The 13,839-nt window shown below is 44.7% G+C and overlaps 1 protein-coding gene across 2 annotated transcripts; it reads left to right on the top strand.

Annotated features, from left to right (window-relative positions):
- Nucleotides 1–956: 956 nt before the first annotated feature.
- nbr1a (NBR1 autophagy cargo receptor a) lies at nucleotides 957–13,430 on the top strand. 2 transcript variants are annotated; one of them, XM_080517090.1, is made up of 22 exons: nucleotides 957–1,148; nucleotides 1,491–1,553; nucleotides 1,639–1,657; nucleotides 2,139–2,161; nucleotides 2,367–2,549; nucleotides 2,713–2,790; nucleotides 2,860–3,083; nucleotides 3,204–3,323; nucleotides 3,543–3,824; nucleotides 4,220–4,379; nucleotides 4,787–5,041; nucleotides 6,625–6,744; nucleotides 6,899–6,974; nucleotides 7,233–7,343; nucleotides 7,896–8,072; nucleotides 8,157–8,315; nucleotides 8,831–8,940; nucleotides 9,914–10,344; nucleotides 10,746–10,831; nucleotides 10,997–11,084; nucleotides 11,184–11,283; nucleotides 11,996–13,430. In XM_080517090.1, exons 1-22 carry the CDS (start codon nucleotides 1,047–1,049, stop codon nucleotides 12,182–12,184), a joined length of 3,156 nt encoding a protein of 1,051 aa, XP_080373216.1. In that variant the 5' UTR covers nucleotides 957–1,046; the 3' UTR covers nucleotides 12,185–13,430. The 2 variants fall into 2 exon arrangements, with proteins under 2 accessions (XP_080373216.1, XP_080373215.1); XM_080517089.1 differs by having other exon boundaries at nucleotides 9,884–10,344.
- The last annotated feature ends 409 nt before the right edge of the window (nucleotides 13,431–13,839 follow it).

The raw sequence follows: 13,839 nt of genomic DNA, 5'->3' as shown, positions 1-13,839 counted from the left end.
AACGTGCGACCGGACCGCTGCGCAACCACGTGGGTCACGTGTATTAGTTTTTTTTTTTTTTTTTTTTTTTTTACTTTTTGAACGAACAGAAACATCTCTTGGTTGGCGTGCACGTGCAGTCTAAATTTATTAATTCGTCACAAACAATGATGTACAGTATAATGTGCAATGACATGTTTTGTTCCACATTTGAATAATAACGAGTAGAAGAATAGAAATCTAAAGCGCACAATAAGTTATTATTATTATTGTTATTTTTAAGATAAAGATTTGGGTCCCTCGAGAAAAGGGATAGGAATCACTGGTTCAAGGTAAAGTCACTGCAGCATTAAATATAAACAACGACAGCCAAGAAGAAAAAGATGATCAATAACAAATCAATAGTTCTTGTAAAAGTGTCTCGATGTGCTTGGACAGTCAAAATAAGTATATGTAGACAGAAACTAAAGGGGGGAAATGCATTGATTATGCGTGAGTGACTGAAAAGTTGGTTCCATCTATGAGGGCTGATCTTCAGCCATCGTTCCAACCCCGGGCCGTTACCACAAGCCACACGCACAAAAATCACTTATCTGTCGGTTAACTTGCATTCGTGGACAGAAGATTTTGAGGTTTATGTTAAAAGGAAACACAGTTGGTTTTCCAAGATGCTAAGATTGACATGGGAGTGTGCAGGATGGGCAGGATAAAGAACAAAAAGGAGCATAGGGGTGGTGGATATAAAATGGTTAGGCAGGGGATCAGATGTGATGAATGAAGGGAGCAGCCAAAAATCAAAGAAGCAAACTTTAAACAAAATATGAATCAACAACAAATCATTTCATTTCAGTGTGATTACAGCCAAAATAAGTGGAACAGTAGTCCACTTTCAACGCCAGATGGCGGTATGCCTGTAAAAGTTTGTTTACTTCCTGCCGTAAAACAGGGAGTAGAAGAAGAAGACGCGGTGACGTCACCGTATTTTTCCAGACGATGTAAACAAGAAAAGACAGTCGAGGACAAAAAAGGATCAAATGAGACTCATTTCAGACATTTAGACGGCCGACATGGGGCTCCCCGTTACGATTAAAGTCAATTTCCGCGGGAACGTGAAGAGGTTTTTGGCCCAGGACCTGGACAAGCTGGAGTGGGAGTCTGTTGAAGCCTGGGTGAGCAGCTAGCTTAGCGGAGCGGAGGGTTTAAGGTGGCGCAGTTTGGAGGAAAAAGGCCCCGAGGAGCCAGACGAGGCCCGGACACGGAAGGAGAAAAAAAACAAAAACAACAAAACAGCTGGAGGAGAGCAGAAACTCAGGCAATCTGGACCGAAAGAGTGGCTTCAAAGCCAGATACACAGTCCTAACGTGGCCTCGGAAAGTAAAATGAGCTGACTCTGTTTAGACGTAGTGCGTTTATTCAGTACGGAGGCTGATGTTGCTGATGTTTTTCGTAATAGATGACAGCGATTTAAAGCGCTAGATTTGACCCTAACTCTTATTTCTCTCTCTTCCCAGATCAAAGCTTCGTTTGGAATCAACCACTTTCAAGTGAAATATTTCGACGAGGATAACGAGGAGGTAAAGAGCTGATAACGACTTTATTATTACACTTTATACGCATGTTCAGAGTATTAATTGTGTTGTCATTTACTTCCCACTACAGATTTGCATCAACAGCCAAGGTGAGAAAATCGTTTTCTTACATTTGCAAACGATACAGGTCGTTATTTTGTTTTCAAAACATTGTAGTTATAGAGTTCTTATAATGTGTTAATAATCCTTATCACACAAGTTGTCAAGCCATTATTCCTTTAAAAAGGTTAACACTCGATTTGGCTACTAAATGAAATATAAGGACAAAGCTTTGGGTTTGGGTGTTTTTCTTAAAGAAACCAGACAGCAATCGGAGAAAATCAAATACCTGGAAGTCCATATCAGTGTTCGACTGTGCCTTAAGCAAATATTCAAACCAGGAAATATTGATCTGAGCATGGAAAGCAACAGTAACAGGGCAGTAGGACAAGACTGGTTACTATAGAAAAGCATATTCTGATTGTTTGACATCCAAAATTTCAGTCAGTCCAGCACTAAAGGTGCTGATGATTAGTTACAAATGTGTTTATGAAGTATTTAAATGTTGTTATTTGTTTCTTTTCCCCTCAGATGAATATGAAGAAGCCATCAAGGTACTGAGCACTGCCGAATGTTTTTGTAGAGTAGTAAAGAAAAGGATTATGACTGACGTAAAAAATATTCAGTTGAATTGAATTGAAGTGACTCATCGATATACACACAACAAGTTACACGTATGTAGAGTTACGCTGTAGCCATGACGCAGCACTATTATCCTTGCATTGTTGTAGCAACATTCTCATTCAATTGTGCATTCAGAGCGCAGAGAAGCAGGGGAACCAGTTGCACATGAACGTGTACAAGATGAAAGGGCAGGCCTGCGGAGGCCCGCTGAAGACTGAAGTGAAGGAGCTGAAAGGAGATCTGCGACCGGCTCCGCCTTACCCCTCCAGGGTCAAAACGGTGGACAAAGGCACACAGGTCACCCCAGAGCGAGAAGCTGTAAGTAACCAGACGAAGTCGCTTTGGTCTTATTCACATTCACTTGTATATTAAATATAATTTCCATGTTAATCAATTAAAGTTACACGTGTCAAACTGACTCGACTCTGAATAGTTCCGTAGTGTCAGTTTGCTAATGTGAGAATGATCATTTCTGATGCAGGTAACAATAAAGGACAGCAAGGGGAACAAACCTGAAGATGAGCCCCCTCCCATGTGGTTTAGATCTTACATGGAAAAGGTAAATGCTCCTCTTCAACTGAAACATTTTAAGTGTGATTTGAGTTTACTTACACGAGTGTTTCACCAGTTCAAAGACGAAGTGGTGAAGGAGGTAGTGGAAAGGATGTGCAGTGACTTTTCGGGCCAGTGTTGTACTCACAAATCCTCCGACGGGCCCCCCGAGGCCGGTGGGGCGAGCGGCGGTCTCATGGGGCCCCGACCAGGCCCCTCCACCTCCAATGGATCCCTGGGCTACACCCCAAACTGCAGCAGCTGCAACAAACTCACCTCCGAAGGAGCTTACAAGTGCAGGTAAACATACGCGATTGTTGGAAAAACTCTAAATGGGCACTTGGCTCGTGAGTGATGTTTGCTTTTTTCTCTCATGCGGTTCAGTTTCTCAAATGATGTTGTGTTGCGTTCTCTTGCCAGTGTGTGCCCGTCCTGCATACTGTGCGAGATGTGCAGACATAGCCATGACCCCAGCCACAACCTTGTGAGAACCAAGACCCCTCTCTCCATCCCTGAACATGGAATGTCAGGAGAGTTGAGGTAAACCTCCAGAACTGAGAATCAATCCCAGCAATCACTTCTTCTACATTAATGGAGGAAAGCCTGTATGTAAACTGCATCACAAACACAGGATTGTAAACTGTTCTTCGTGCTAGATTACTGTAATTCATGCATTGTTGAGTGGGGATGTAATAATATATTGGACAATAAACTTTCGATAGTCAACAAATAGGTGTTCCTGATGACATTTCAAACCAGGTTCCCAAGGCGAGGAGACAGGACAGTGCGCAAGGCCGAGCGACAGCGCCTCAAAGCAGAAAGAAGGCAGCTCAGAGCCGAAGTGAAGGAAATCAAGAAGAAACTGAGACTGGAGAAGAGAGGGCTGCAGTGGAGCGGGCCCTCTACCTCAGGCAGAGCCAACTTGACAAACATGGCCTCCGCATCCACCCAGGTCCCCGCCCTGCCCCCTCCTGCCGCCTCAGATACAGCCTCAGGTCCCATCCCTGCCCCGGTCCCTGATCCCCAGGCCTCCAGTCCAGAGTAAGCGCCACCTTGGAAGGGCGTCCGCCAGTGCTGGGTCCCTCAAACCCAGCATGGATGCAAAAAAAAAAAAAACAAAACAAAAAAAACAAACACGTCTTTTTTTTTTTTTTTCAAGAAAAGAAATCAAAATATGCCATCTTTGTAATCTAGTCTGTATGAGTGTATCGCTGGCTGCTCTGGGGTGGTGGAAAAATGTTGGAACTACCTCAATGTGAAAACTGCTGCTGCTGCTTCATAGATTTTCTAAGAAAAAGAAAAAAAAATGCAAAAGAAAAAAAAAAAAAAAACAGAAATCTGGGGTCCTGCTTTTTTTGATTCGTAGAGAAGAAAAGAGATGGGTGTTTTGAGAAACCAGGGCTATTTTCAACAATGCTCTGTACACTTGAAACTAGGGGTCCTGGGGTCTCGCACACGTCCTTGGTGCCCACTATGGCTGCCTTGTTTCTGGATGAAAATCTGCCTGACGGCACCCGTCTGGAGCCCGGCACCAAGTTCATCAAATACTGGAAGATGAGGAACTCGGGCACTATCAGCTGGACCTCAGAGACCAAGGTACCCCCCCTCCCACTCGCCGAGAGGACAGGCTCCACTCTGTCTTTACCCCCCACCCACCCCACCCCCACCCCCTCTCCCACTTCACTTCCACTTTGAGCCTCGGCTCATTGCCTCCACTTCTCCACTAACACCAGCCTCAAAGCACTTAATGCCCCTTCTGTCTGAAATCATTTGGTTTTAATTGAGTTAAACCTGTGTTGTGTTTTAAGTTTCAAGTCTTTGTCATTGTTTGAGTGTGTTTTTATACATGTGTGTGTGTGTGTGTGCGAGTCGGCCCCTCACTTCAAGTATTCTTTCCGTCGTGTGACTTTGGCTGCATGCTCTCGTCTCCGTTGCCCCTTTTTTTCGCATGTGTATTCCTATTTTTTTTGTGTTTTGTGTATGTGTGTGTCCGTGCCACCCAGCTAGTGTTCATGTGGGGAAACCTCGGCTTGGCGTCAGAGGAGAAGAGGGAGGTGCCCGTGCCCCTGCTGCTGCCCGGGCAGGTGGGAGTGGTCAGTGTGGCCTTTGCCGCCCCCGCGACGGAGGGGACGTACACCTCCCACTGGCGGCTGGCGCACTGCGGGTGTCAGTTTGGCCCGCGCGTGTGGTGCAGCGTCGTGGTGGACCCCACCAGCGGCCGCAGCAGCAGCAGCCTCAGGCTTCCCAACAAACAACGGGCAAGTCCGCTACACTATCTGTCTACATGTTGCATCCACACCAGGGACGGGGGCGACTTGGATTCTGCCAATCAGAAACCAGATTGTGAACCTGAACCTCCTCCGTGTGAATGAGACTCATTCAAACCGGTTCAATTGAAAAGAAGCACCAGTGTGTCTCTGGATTGTTTAAATCAACATCGTACTTATTTAGGGTCAATGGGTGCCAAGCCCACCAGATTGTGAATGAAGCCGGGATTCATTCTGCAGTCAATCACAAGACACACACACACACACACACACACATCCCAATAATAAATCAAATGCATATATTTGGAATATGGGAGACCAGATTACTCAGGAAAAAAAAACAAAAACATATATGCACAGGAAAAACATGGAAACTCCACATAGAAAAGTTTTCAAATCTGACTTGTTATCAAGACATCCACCCTCAGTCAAACATCAAGATTTTTTTTATCGTACTTTTTCGTTTTTTTAAACTAGAATATCCAAGTGTTTTCTACCAAATAATCTCACAGTGAAAGGAAAAAAAAAAAAAAAAAAAACCTTCTTGACCGTACCTTTCTGGGGAACACTGGAGTCATATACAAAAATATCTGGTGGGAAGGTCACATGGACTTGAATCCTCTCTGGGGGAAGTTTTTTTTTTTTTAATATTCTCTGGGTTTCGTCCACGTAATCTGATTTCCCTCCGAAAATTTAAATCAAAACGAGGAATAAAGGACAACGGTTTGATTCACTTCTACACATCACAACGCAAACGCTACAAATTAATAAAAGCATGAACGTAGACTGGAGAACAGACAGGACGAGCCCATAAACACACAAATGATTCAGGGATCTGTAGCGATATACAGCAGCAGGTTTATATACGTACACGAGTAAATATTCTCTCTTTTTTTTTACTACGTTTTAATAGTTAAATGTTGCATCGGTCATTTTCTAAGAAACCACTTCCTCCTATTAAATATGAAACATTGAAATCAGATATTTTTGTAAATAGTCTGTTAAGGTTAGAGGTGGTGTTTCTTGTGTGCCACCATTTTTGTTTATTATGTGCAAAACTTGATTGCTTTTTGCATGTGGTGCAAGAGGATTACATTTTAAAAAAAAATTTCTTGAGTCAGGCGTTTTAATAAAAAAGGCTGCAATGGTTTATTTTAACTATGAATCAGCCATCAGGACAATATTTTAATAAATACAACTGATAATCATTTGCTCTTTTGTTTTGATTTTCTCCTTTGTGAGCAAGATTTATTGAGCCGTCTGTGGTTTCAGTTGAGTTTCATCCAGTTTCTTGTTGGCAGAAAGTAAAACTCCAGATTCAAGCAATAAAATTAGGATTACCGAGAGGGCTTGAATGACAAATAAGCTCCAATGATGTTGGAATGGAAGGACACTGACTTTTTTTTCTGCTTCTTGGACACTTAAGTAAGTGTAAATGTAACAACAACAACAAAAAAAAACCTCAGCAAGACCAGGATTGTGTAGATAATAACTCCACGTGTGTGTGTGTGTGTGGTTTAAATGGGGCCTTGTGAAGACGGGTGCTCATGACGTCGCTCTTGTTTGTGCTGCAGAAGGACGAGGTGAAGCTGGCGGAGAAGGAGGTGAGGACCCGGGACGGCGACGCCGGCTTGTTTGCCGACTTCCACCACGACGACTTCTACTTCCCGTCAGTGGACCTGCTGACCCCCCAGGTGCACAAAACTTCAGTCACTTGCTTCTCTACTACCTTTCAAACCAAGTGATGGGAAAAACACTGATATTGAAAATGTAGTGGCTGGTTTTTTTTTGTTTTTTTTATCTGGTAGATTCATTTACATTTTTTTTGTGTGTGTTTTTTTTTTTTAGGATCTGCTGTCGTTTGAGTTACTGGATATAAATATTGTGCAGGAGCTGGAAAAGGTCCCAAACAATACTCCTGTGGGTGAGTGACACCGTGTGCACATTGGGTGTGGATTGTTTTAAATACTTCTGCTTTCACGTCCTCCTTACGCAACTTAACTCTGCTCTCCTGCCGTGCCACAGATTTTTGCGTTTACTTGCCCTCAGTCGTGACTCGCAGGCGATCATAGTTCTGTAATGATACGTTTTGGAGTGACGTGAGCATGACTGTGCTGCTGACGGCCGTACCGAAGCCTCACCGTAACGTTTATTCTCGTCTTTTCCGGCGTGATTTTTTTAGATTTGACTCCGTGCATGTCTCCTCTTCCTCACGACACGCCCGTGCTGGACAAAGGCGTCACCCCGCAGGACAAAGAGGAGGCGGAGGTCACGGGAGTCAGAAAACTGTTCGGTGAGAGGTTTTAAACGTTTTTTTTTTTAGCCAGTGGGTTGGAAAAATAAACATGGCTCCAGTTATCCAATCCAATCCACTTTATTTGTATAGCACATTTTAACAACAAAGCGTTTCCAAAGTGCTGCACATGAGACTGCACATAAAAACTAAACTAAACCATAAAATTAAAATAAAAACAGATTAAAAACTACAAACACATTAAAAAACTACAAATAAGAATAAAACAATTTAAAAGAATAATGAGAATATCTACGCGGGGTGTTTCGCATTCAGGACTGATATCACGTCTATCCTGTTTAGGAAAGCCGCCGGTGTATTATGTTGGTCTACTGACACAGCTCATATCTCTTCTCATTGTGACTTAGTTAAAAAAAGAAAAAAAAGTGAAATCTGCACATTCATTTGATTGAAATGTCTTATTTGTTATGGAGTATGTATGTAGCATGAAGCAACATCACACACTGGAAGTAGTTCCAGTTGAAAATCTATGAAAATCCTCGCCAGTCGGCGGATCACTCCTCTAAATCTTTGTTTTTTTTATATACAAAGGTATGAAACTGAGAGCGCCGACGGAGGAGCCGGCGGCCCCGGAGGAGGAGAGGGAGGAGGAGATCAGTGGGGCTCAGTTCCTGTGCGAGACGGTGATCCGCTCGCTGGCTCTGGAGGAAGCCCCCGACCACCGGCCGGTGCGCAGGGCCCAGCGGGGGGGCGGCCACAAGGCTCAAGGTGAGGAGCGGCGGAGCAGCGGCGCCACGACGTCGATACCCGCCGATCTTTATTAACCCTCGTTTTATTTTTTTCTTTCCTCAGTGGTTTCCCGCGGTCCCAGCATCTGCCCGGAGAAGACGGCGGAGGTGGAGAAGGCGGAGCCGGGGCGGGAGGGGAGCGAAGAGGGCGGCGCTGTTCCACCGGAGACGTCGGCTCTGCCGGCCGACGGCCAGCTCGCCCAGGAAGAGCCCGCCAGGCCGGGTCAGTGAGGGAACGGCTCATTTTTCACAGTAAAAAAAAACCTCGTTAAATCGGTGGTCACACAAAGGAGTGACCCGAACCCCGGTTCGAATCCCAGCTTAGTCCTGTTGAAGGGAGCAGACCATTAAACATGGTAACAAAAGCATATCAGTCTATATAAACTTATATGTAGATTAATTTTCATCACATTTTCAAAATGACTTTTCTGGCAAAATTAGTTGAAACGGTCAAACCGTTCGAACTTCTTTTGGTGGTTTTTAAGTTTCAGAGCTTATTTTAGAATTGAATCATCGCTTAAAAAAAAAACCTGTTAAATGAATTAGATTTATTTGCATCAAGCTGAGTGAGGACTCTGGCGCCCCCCCAGAGGGGGAAAGCCTGATTTACAACGACTGAACCGTCATGAAAAAATGAATTCCTTCATGTAAAAGCTGAACGATCTCTGACGAGAAGATCTCCAGCATCTAAAGGCTCATTTAGTGTCTGTTTTTTTTGTGTGTGTTTCAAACTTGAAGACGAAAACATGCAAACTTGCTCACGTCTCAATAAGGACGACAAAGAAATCTCCCCGGAGGTTCAAGAAGAGAAGGAGGAGGGTGCAGCGAAAGGAGAAGACTGGGACGAGGTGAGGCTTCATTCCTTTTTATGCTCCTCATGTTAGTTTCTGGTCTTCAAATGGAAAAGTGCACAGTCGGTTTAATTAGAATTAGAATTAAATCTCTTGGATCTCATCATTATTTTATTCACTGGATACTCTGTTTGTCCACTTCACTGGTCCTCCAATAAATACAAGACTGGTTTTATATTGATTGATTGATTAGTGACTCCTGGATTCAGTGCCAAGGAAATCAAAGTCAAAAACATTTTAAGTTTTGAATTCATGTTAATCAGTTGGAGTCCTGATGGTTTGGTCTTAAAGTCGTTGCTTTGTCAGCTCGATCGCAAACCAATAAATATAAAATTTATTTAATTTTAAAAAACAACAAAATAACCAACTTGGTTTTTTTTTTACATACAAATGCAATTTCAATTTTTTTTTAATTACGTCATAATTCAATGAAAATCCTTTTTTTCATGCAAACTCATAAAATCTTTTTTTCCCCTCAATTTTTCTTTTTTCCTGTTTTTTTATCTTTATTTTTCTGTTCATTTTTTTTCTCACCAATAAATATAAAATTAATTTAATAAAAAAAAATACAAAATAACCAACTTGGTTTTTTTTTACGTACCAATGCAATTTCAATTTTTTTTATTACGTCATAATTCAATGAAAATCCTTTTTTTCATGCAAACTTTTTTTCCTCAATTTTTCTTTTTTCTTTTCAACTTTTCTGTTGATATTTTTTTTCTCTGTCTTGATTTGATTCCTTTTTATTATAATTTTTTTTCTGAGAGAAAGTTTGTTAATGAGACTTGGGAGGACAAATAAGAAATCGACGAGAACGAGAACGATGCATTTTATTCAACTCAAAATCATCTGTTGATATTGAGCATAATGGGTCGTCTCAGTCACTCCTCTTTGCTTCCAGTTCTTCCTCATCCCTCCTCCTCCTCCTCCTCCTCCTCAGATGTCGCTGTGTTTGTGTGCCGTGTCTCAGGTGAGCAGCCAGACCTCCTCGGTCTCCTCCTGCGACGACTACATCATCGTCCTCCCGGACTGCTTCGACACCAGCCGGCCTCTGGGGGAGTCCATGTACAGCTCCGCCATGTCGCAGCCCGACACTGCCGCCGTCATCAAGGAGAAGAAAGGCGAGGAAGAGGTGGAGGAGGAGGATGAGGAGGAGGAGGAGGAGGAGGAGGAGGAGGATGAGGAGGAGGAGGAGGATGATGAGGAGGAGCCGGAGGAATCCGAGCCCGAGAGGGCGGAGCCCGCCACGTGGCCTCCGCCCGCCTCGCCCATCCACAGCAGCGTCAACCAGATGCTGTGCGCCTCCCAAACGCTGGACGCCGTCACGCTCACCCCCGAGGTGGTGCCGCCGCCCGTCCTGCCCCAGCCGCTGCTGCCCCCGCCCGCCCTCTACTCACCCAGGTCAGAGCTCAGCCATATTGATCACCTACGTTCACCGACTCCCCGACCACAACCTGGAATTTCCCTCGTTTGCCGTTATTCTGACTCGTCTCAAAGACGTATGGCGTCATGGAAACGTCCATTTTTCCCCATAATAGACTCTAACAACGCCGTATATTTAAGAGTTTTCTCACGTAAATCATGAAAATCAGTCATATAGATTCCAAAATGTAAAAGTATTTCATAAGTTTGTTTGTTTTTTCATTAAAGGCTGCAATTGAAATGTCTTTTTAACAGAATAAGTCAAAGGAACGCGATGAAAACTGAAGCCTGAACGTTGTGTTTTCAGTTTTACGAGCTCAGGACACACAGACCTCGTTCTTCTAACCGTCTTCCGTGTCGGTGACACTTCCTTGTTGCAGGTCCGAGGCGCTGTACCTGGCTGAGGACCCCAGCCCTCCGGCCTGCGAGCCGTACGAGGCGCGCCAGCCGCGGGTCCACCTCAATAGTGAGTGCCGCAGCCTTTTCGCTCCATCACACGTCAGCTTGGCAGATTTGTGCCGCATGTTACAGTTTCAAGCTCTCAGCTTCAATCCTCCTGTTCCTCCTGTAATGTGTGTGGGTTGTTTTTTTTTTTTTTTTTTCAATGTAATTTCCTCTTTTTTTTCTGCAGTATCATCTGGTCTCAGCAGATCAGCAGGCTCAGCATCCAGTGCCTTTGAGACGTATAATCCCAGACCCAGCAACGCCCTGCAGCCAAGGTGAGACCAAGAGGCTCGGTTCCCCCCCCCGGCGCCTTGCGGTCGTTTTCCCGCGGCCCTGTTGTGTAACTGCGGCGTGTTGCGTTTCCCCCCCCCCAGGGGCCAGGGAGGCATCACAGAGGGGCTCGTCAAGGGGGCCCTCTCAGTGGCGGCGTCCGCTTACAAAGCTCTCTTCACTGGACCAAACTGCTCCATACAGGTACGCCATGTCGCATCCGAGTAGTCCGAATGGAGCTTTATTGACTTTCTTTGGAGGTCATTGTCATGCGTGTTGGATTCCAGCGTCTCAGGGTAAATAATGTGACGCCTACATGTTACCTTGTTTTTTATTTTTTTATTTCTCCTCGATAGAAATAGTAATAAAGTGCAGTGGGCCTGCTGGCTGCTGCTCTGTAGCTCCCTCTAGTGGTAGGCGGCTGTATGATGCTGACTAGCGAGAGGAGGAATGACCACGGTCATTGGTCACGTTCATCCATCTTCAGCATCTAATGTCATTTTAAAGATGGATTTCTCATTTTGTATTTTCGAGCAAAAAAAACAAAACAATAAAGTGTGATATTTGATTTCAGTTTTGTGCACAAACCTCTGTAGGCAGTGTAGATTTTAAAGCACAATTTTCTATATTTCCGGGTTGTTTTTGCAGGTTTTTTAAGCACCCCCCACATTTTTTCTTTTTAAAGTTAAGGCTCAATTAACACAAAAACTTTTGTATTGTTTCGGCTGTCCGTTTCCATGACAACGAGTGCTCGGAGCCACCGTATCTTATTGAAGAAACGTATGGAAACGGGCGAAACGCAATGTACCAGTGTACAAAAATGATGTGGATTTAAAAAAAAAAAAAAAAAAAACCCAAAACGCTTCAAGCTAAAACCAGCTGACCTCCATGTTTCCTCCGTCTTCCCCCCCCCCAGCGGGGCATCGACCCGGCCGCCAGGCAGGACCCGTCCCTGATGGCCATGTTGCTGGAGATGGGCTTCAGAGACCAGCGGCTCAACCAGCAGCTGCTGAGGAAGCATGGCTACAGCCTGCTACACACCGTCAACGAGCTGGTGCAGATGGCGGAGGACAGCCAGAACCAAGCCGCGGAAGCGCTGCACTGAGGCGGCGGCGGCGGCGGCGGCACAACGTCTGCACGGGAAGGACTTTCTGTAAAGAGAATATAAATCACAGTATATCACCCCTTTCCAGTGTTCGGACGCAGTCCGAGTTACTTGGAAAGAAGGGTAAAAAAAACCAAAAAAATCTGTTCATGATTCTATTGATCGACGGTTCGGAACCAAAAAAAATTGAAAAAAGTGACGTCGGACAAATTGAGCAACCAACGCGGCGTCATGACGCGACTCGTAGCCGTTAGCTCTCCAATATCCTCCTGCTGTTGCCTTTACGTTCGCTTCGCCGCCCCGATTAATAAAAGAAAGAAACCAACCAACCAATCATACGTACACGCGTAGATTATAACGGATCGTGATTTAACGTCGTCCACGAGCGAGAACAAATCCCTCCCCTTCTCCGGGGAGTTGGCGTGAGGGCGGCTGTCGTCTCCCGACATTTCAAGCTCTTCATCTCCGCGTCTCTCTCTCTCTCGCCGTCGTAGCTGCTTCCCCAAGCGCCGAGTACGTCCGTCTCGACGGAGCTTTCAGCTTAGATCCCGGTCTCAAGTCGAAGGAGCGTCGAAGGTCGGAACGGCGTTTTTTTGGAGGCGAGCGGGACAAAGACGGAATCCCAAGACTTTTTCTTGATGATCTTAGTGAAATCTGCCTAACAATGCAATCTCTCTTCTGTATCAGAGTACTGTTATTTTAATCGTTGACATGTGGAATGTAAAAAAAAAAAAAACAAACAAAAAAAACGGATCGCTGTTCGGACCGGAGATGTTTTCTACTGCTTTCTAGGAGACACACCTGCATGACAGGTAGAGGCTTTAGAGCGTCGCGTCCTCGTGGTTCTTTAGCACAGTCACAGTGGTTCACCCCCCCCCCCCCTCCCCCCCGCCTGCCTGCATACTCGCACCCAAAAACCATTTAACACTAATTCAACACATTCCTCTTTTCTCACGGCGGAAAGAAACACAGGGTTTTACTTTTTGAAACGAGTTTACCGAAACCTCCGTGTGCGTGTGTGCGTGAGTGTGAGATTAAGTTAAGGTTTGCCTCTCGTTACCCTGAATGATGATTCCTCTTTAGTTTGTGTGTTAAAAAGATTTATTTTCCTCTGATTCTGCGTGTTTTGAACAACCATACTCTTAAAGAGAATATATCTCCGCCCCCCCCCCCCCCCCCGCCGCAACAGACCGCGAACACACGAAACACCCTTCTGTCAAACCGCCAATAAACTATTTGCACATCTCATATGTCTCTGCGCTCCGTCTGTTCACGTGCAAATGTTGAAATATGTACAGAGACGTCACACGCAGTCCGATTTCAGACTCTCTTGTTTTTTTTTTTCCTCCACCAGAAAGCCAATTTCCTGCGTGAATAAATGAAACATTTACCAGAAAACACTGCACACTCAGCATTGTTTAAAACGTCGACACGTTATGTCAGGTTGCATGATGGTGTTATGAAAGAGTGGCTCTACTCAGCACAGAACAAGAAGCACGACAAGAAGAAGAAAAAAACAAACAAACCACAGTTTCCTTCTATTTTTTGCACGTTGTGGAACACGGTGGTAAAACACAAGCAGAAATCCATTTCCCCAAATAATCCACACGGAAACTGTTCTGCTTACACGAGATGAAGCTTCTATATTCTTTTAC

The sequence above is a fragment of the Blennius ocellaris genome, assembly GCF_963422515.1.
Source record: "Blennius ocellaris genome assembly, chromosome: 21".
In the NCBI taxonomy this organism is placed as follows: Eukaryota; Metazoa; Chordata; class Actinopteri; order Blenniiformes; family Blenniidae; genus Blennius; species Blennius ocellaris.
The sequence above is the reverse complement of the archived record's forward strand: the minus strand, read 5'-3'. Positions and strand labels throughout refer to the sequence as shown.

Bases quoted from the DNA above. Each gene is read 5' to 3' on its own strand.
- nbr1a (XM_080517089.1), top strand. From the start codon at position 1,047: ATGGGGCTCCCCGTTACGATTAAAGTCAATTTCCGCGGGAACGTGAAG. The intron at 3,084-3,203 runs GTAAACATACGC...TTCTCTTGCCAG, and splicing joins GAAGGAGCTTACAAGTGCAG to TGTGTGCCCGTCCTGCATAC. The intron at 3,825-4,219 runs GTAAGCGCCACC...ACTTGAAACTAG, and splicing joins CCCCAGGCCTCCAGTCCAGA to GGGTCCTGGGGTCTCGCACA.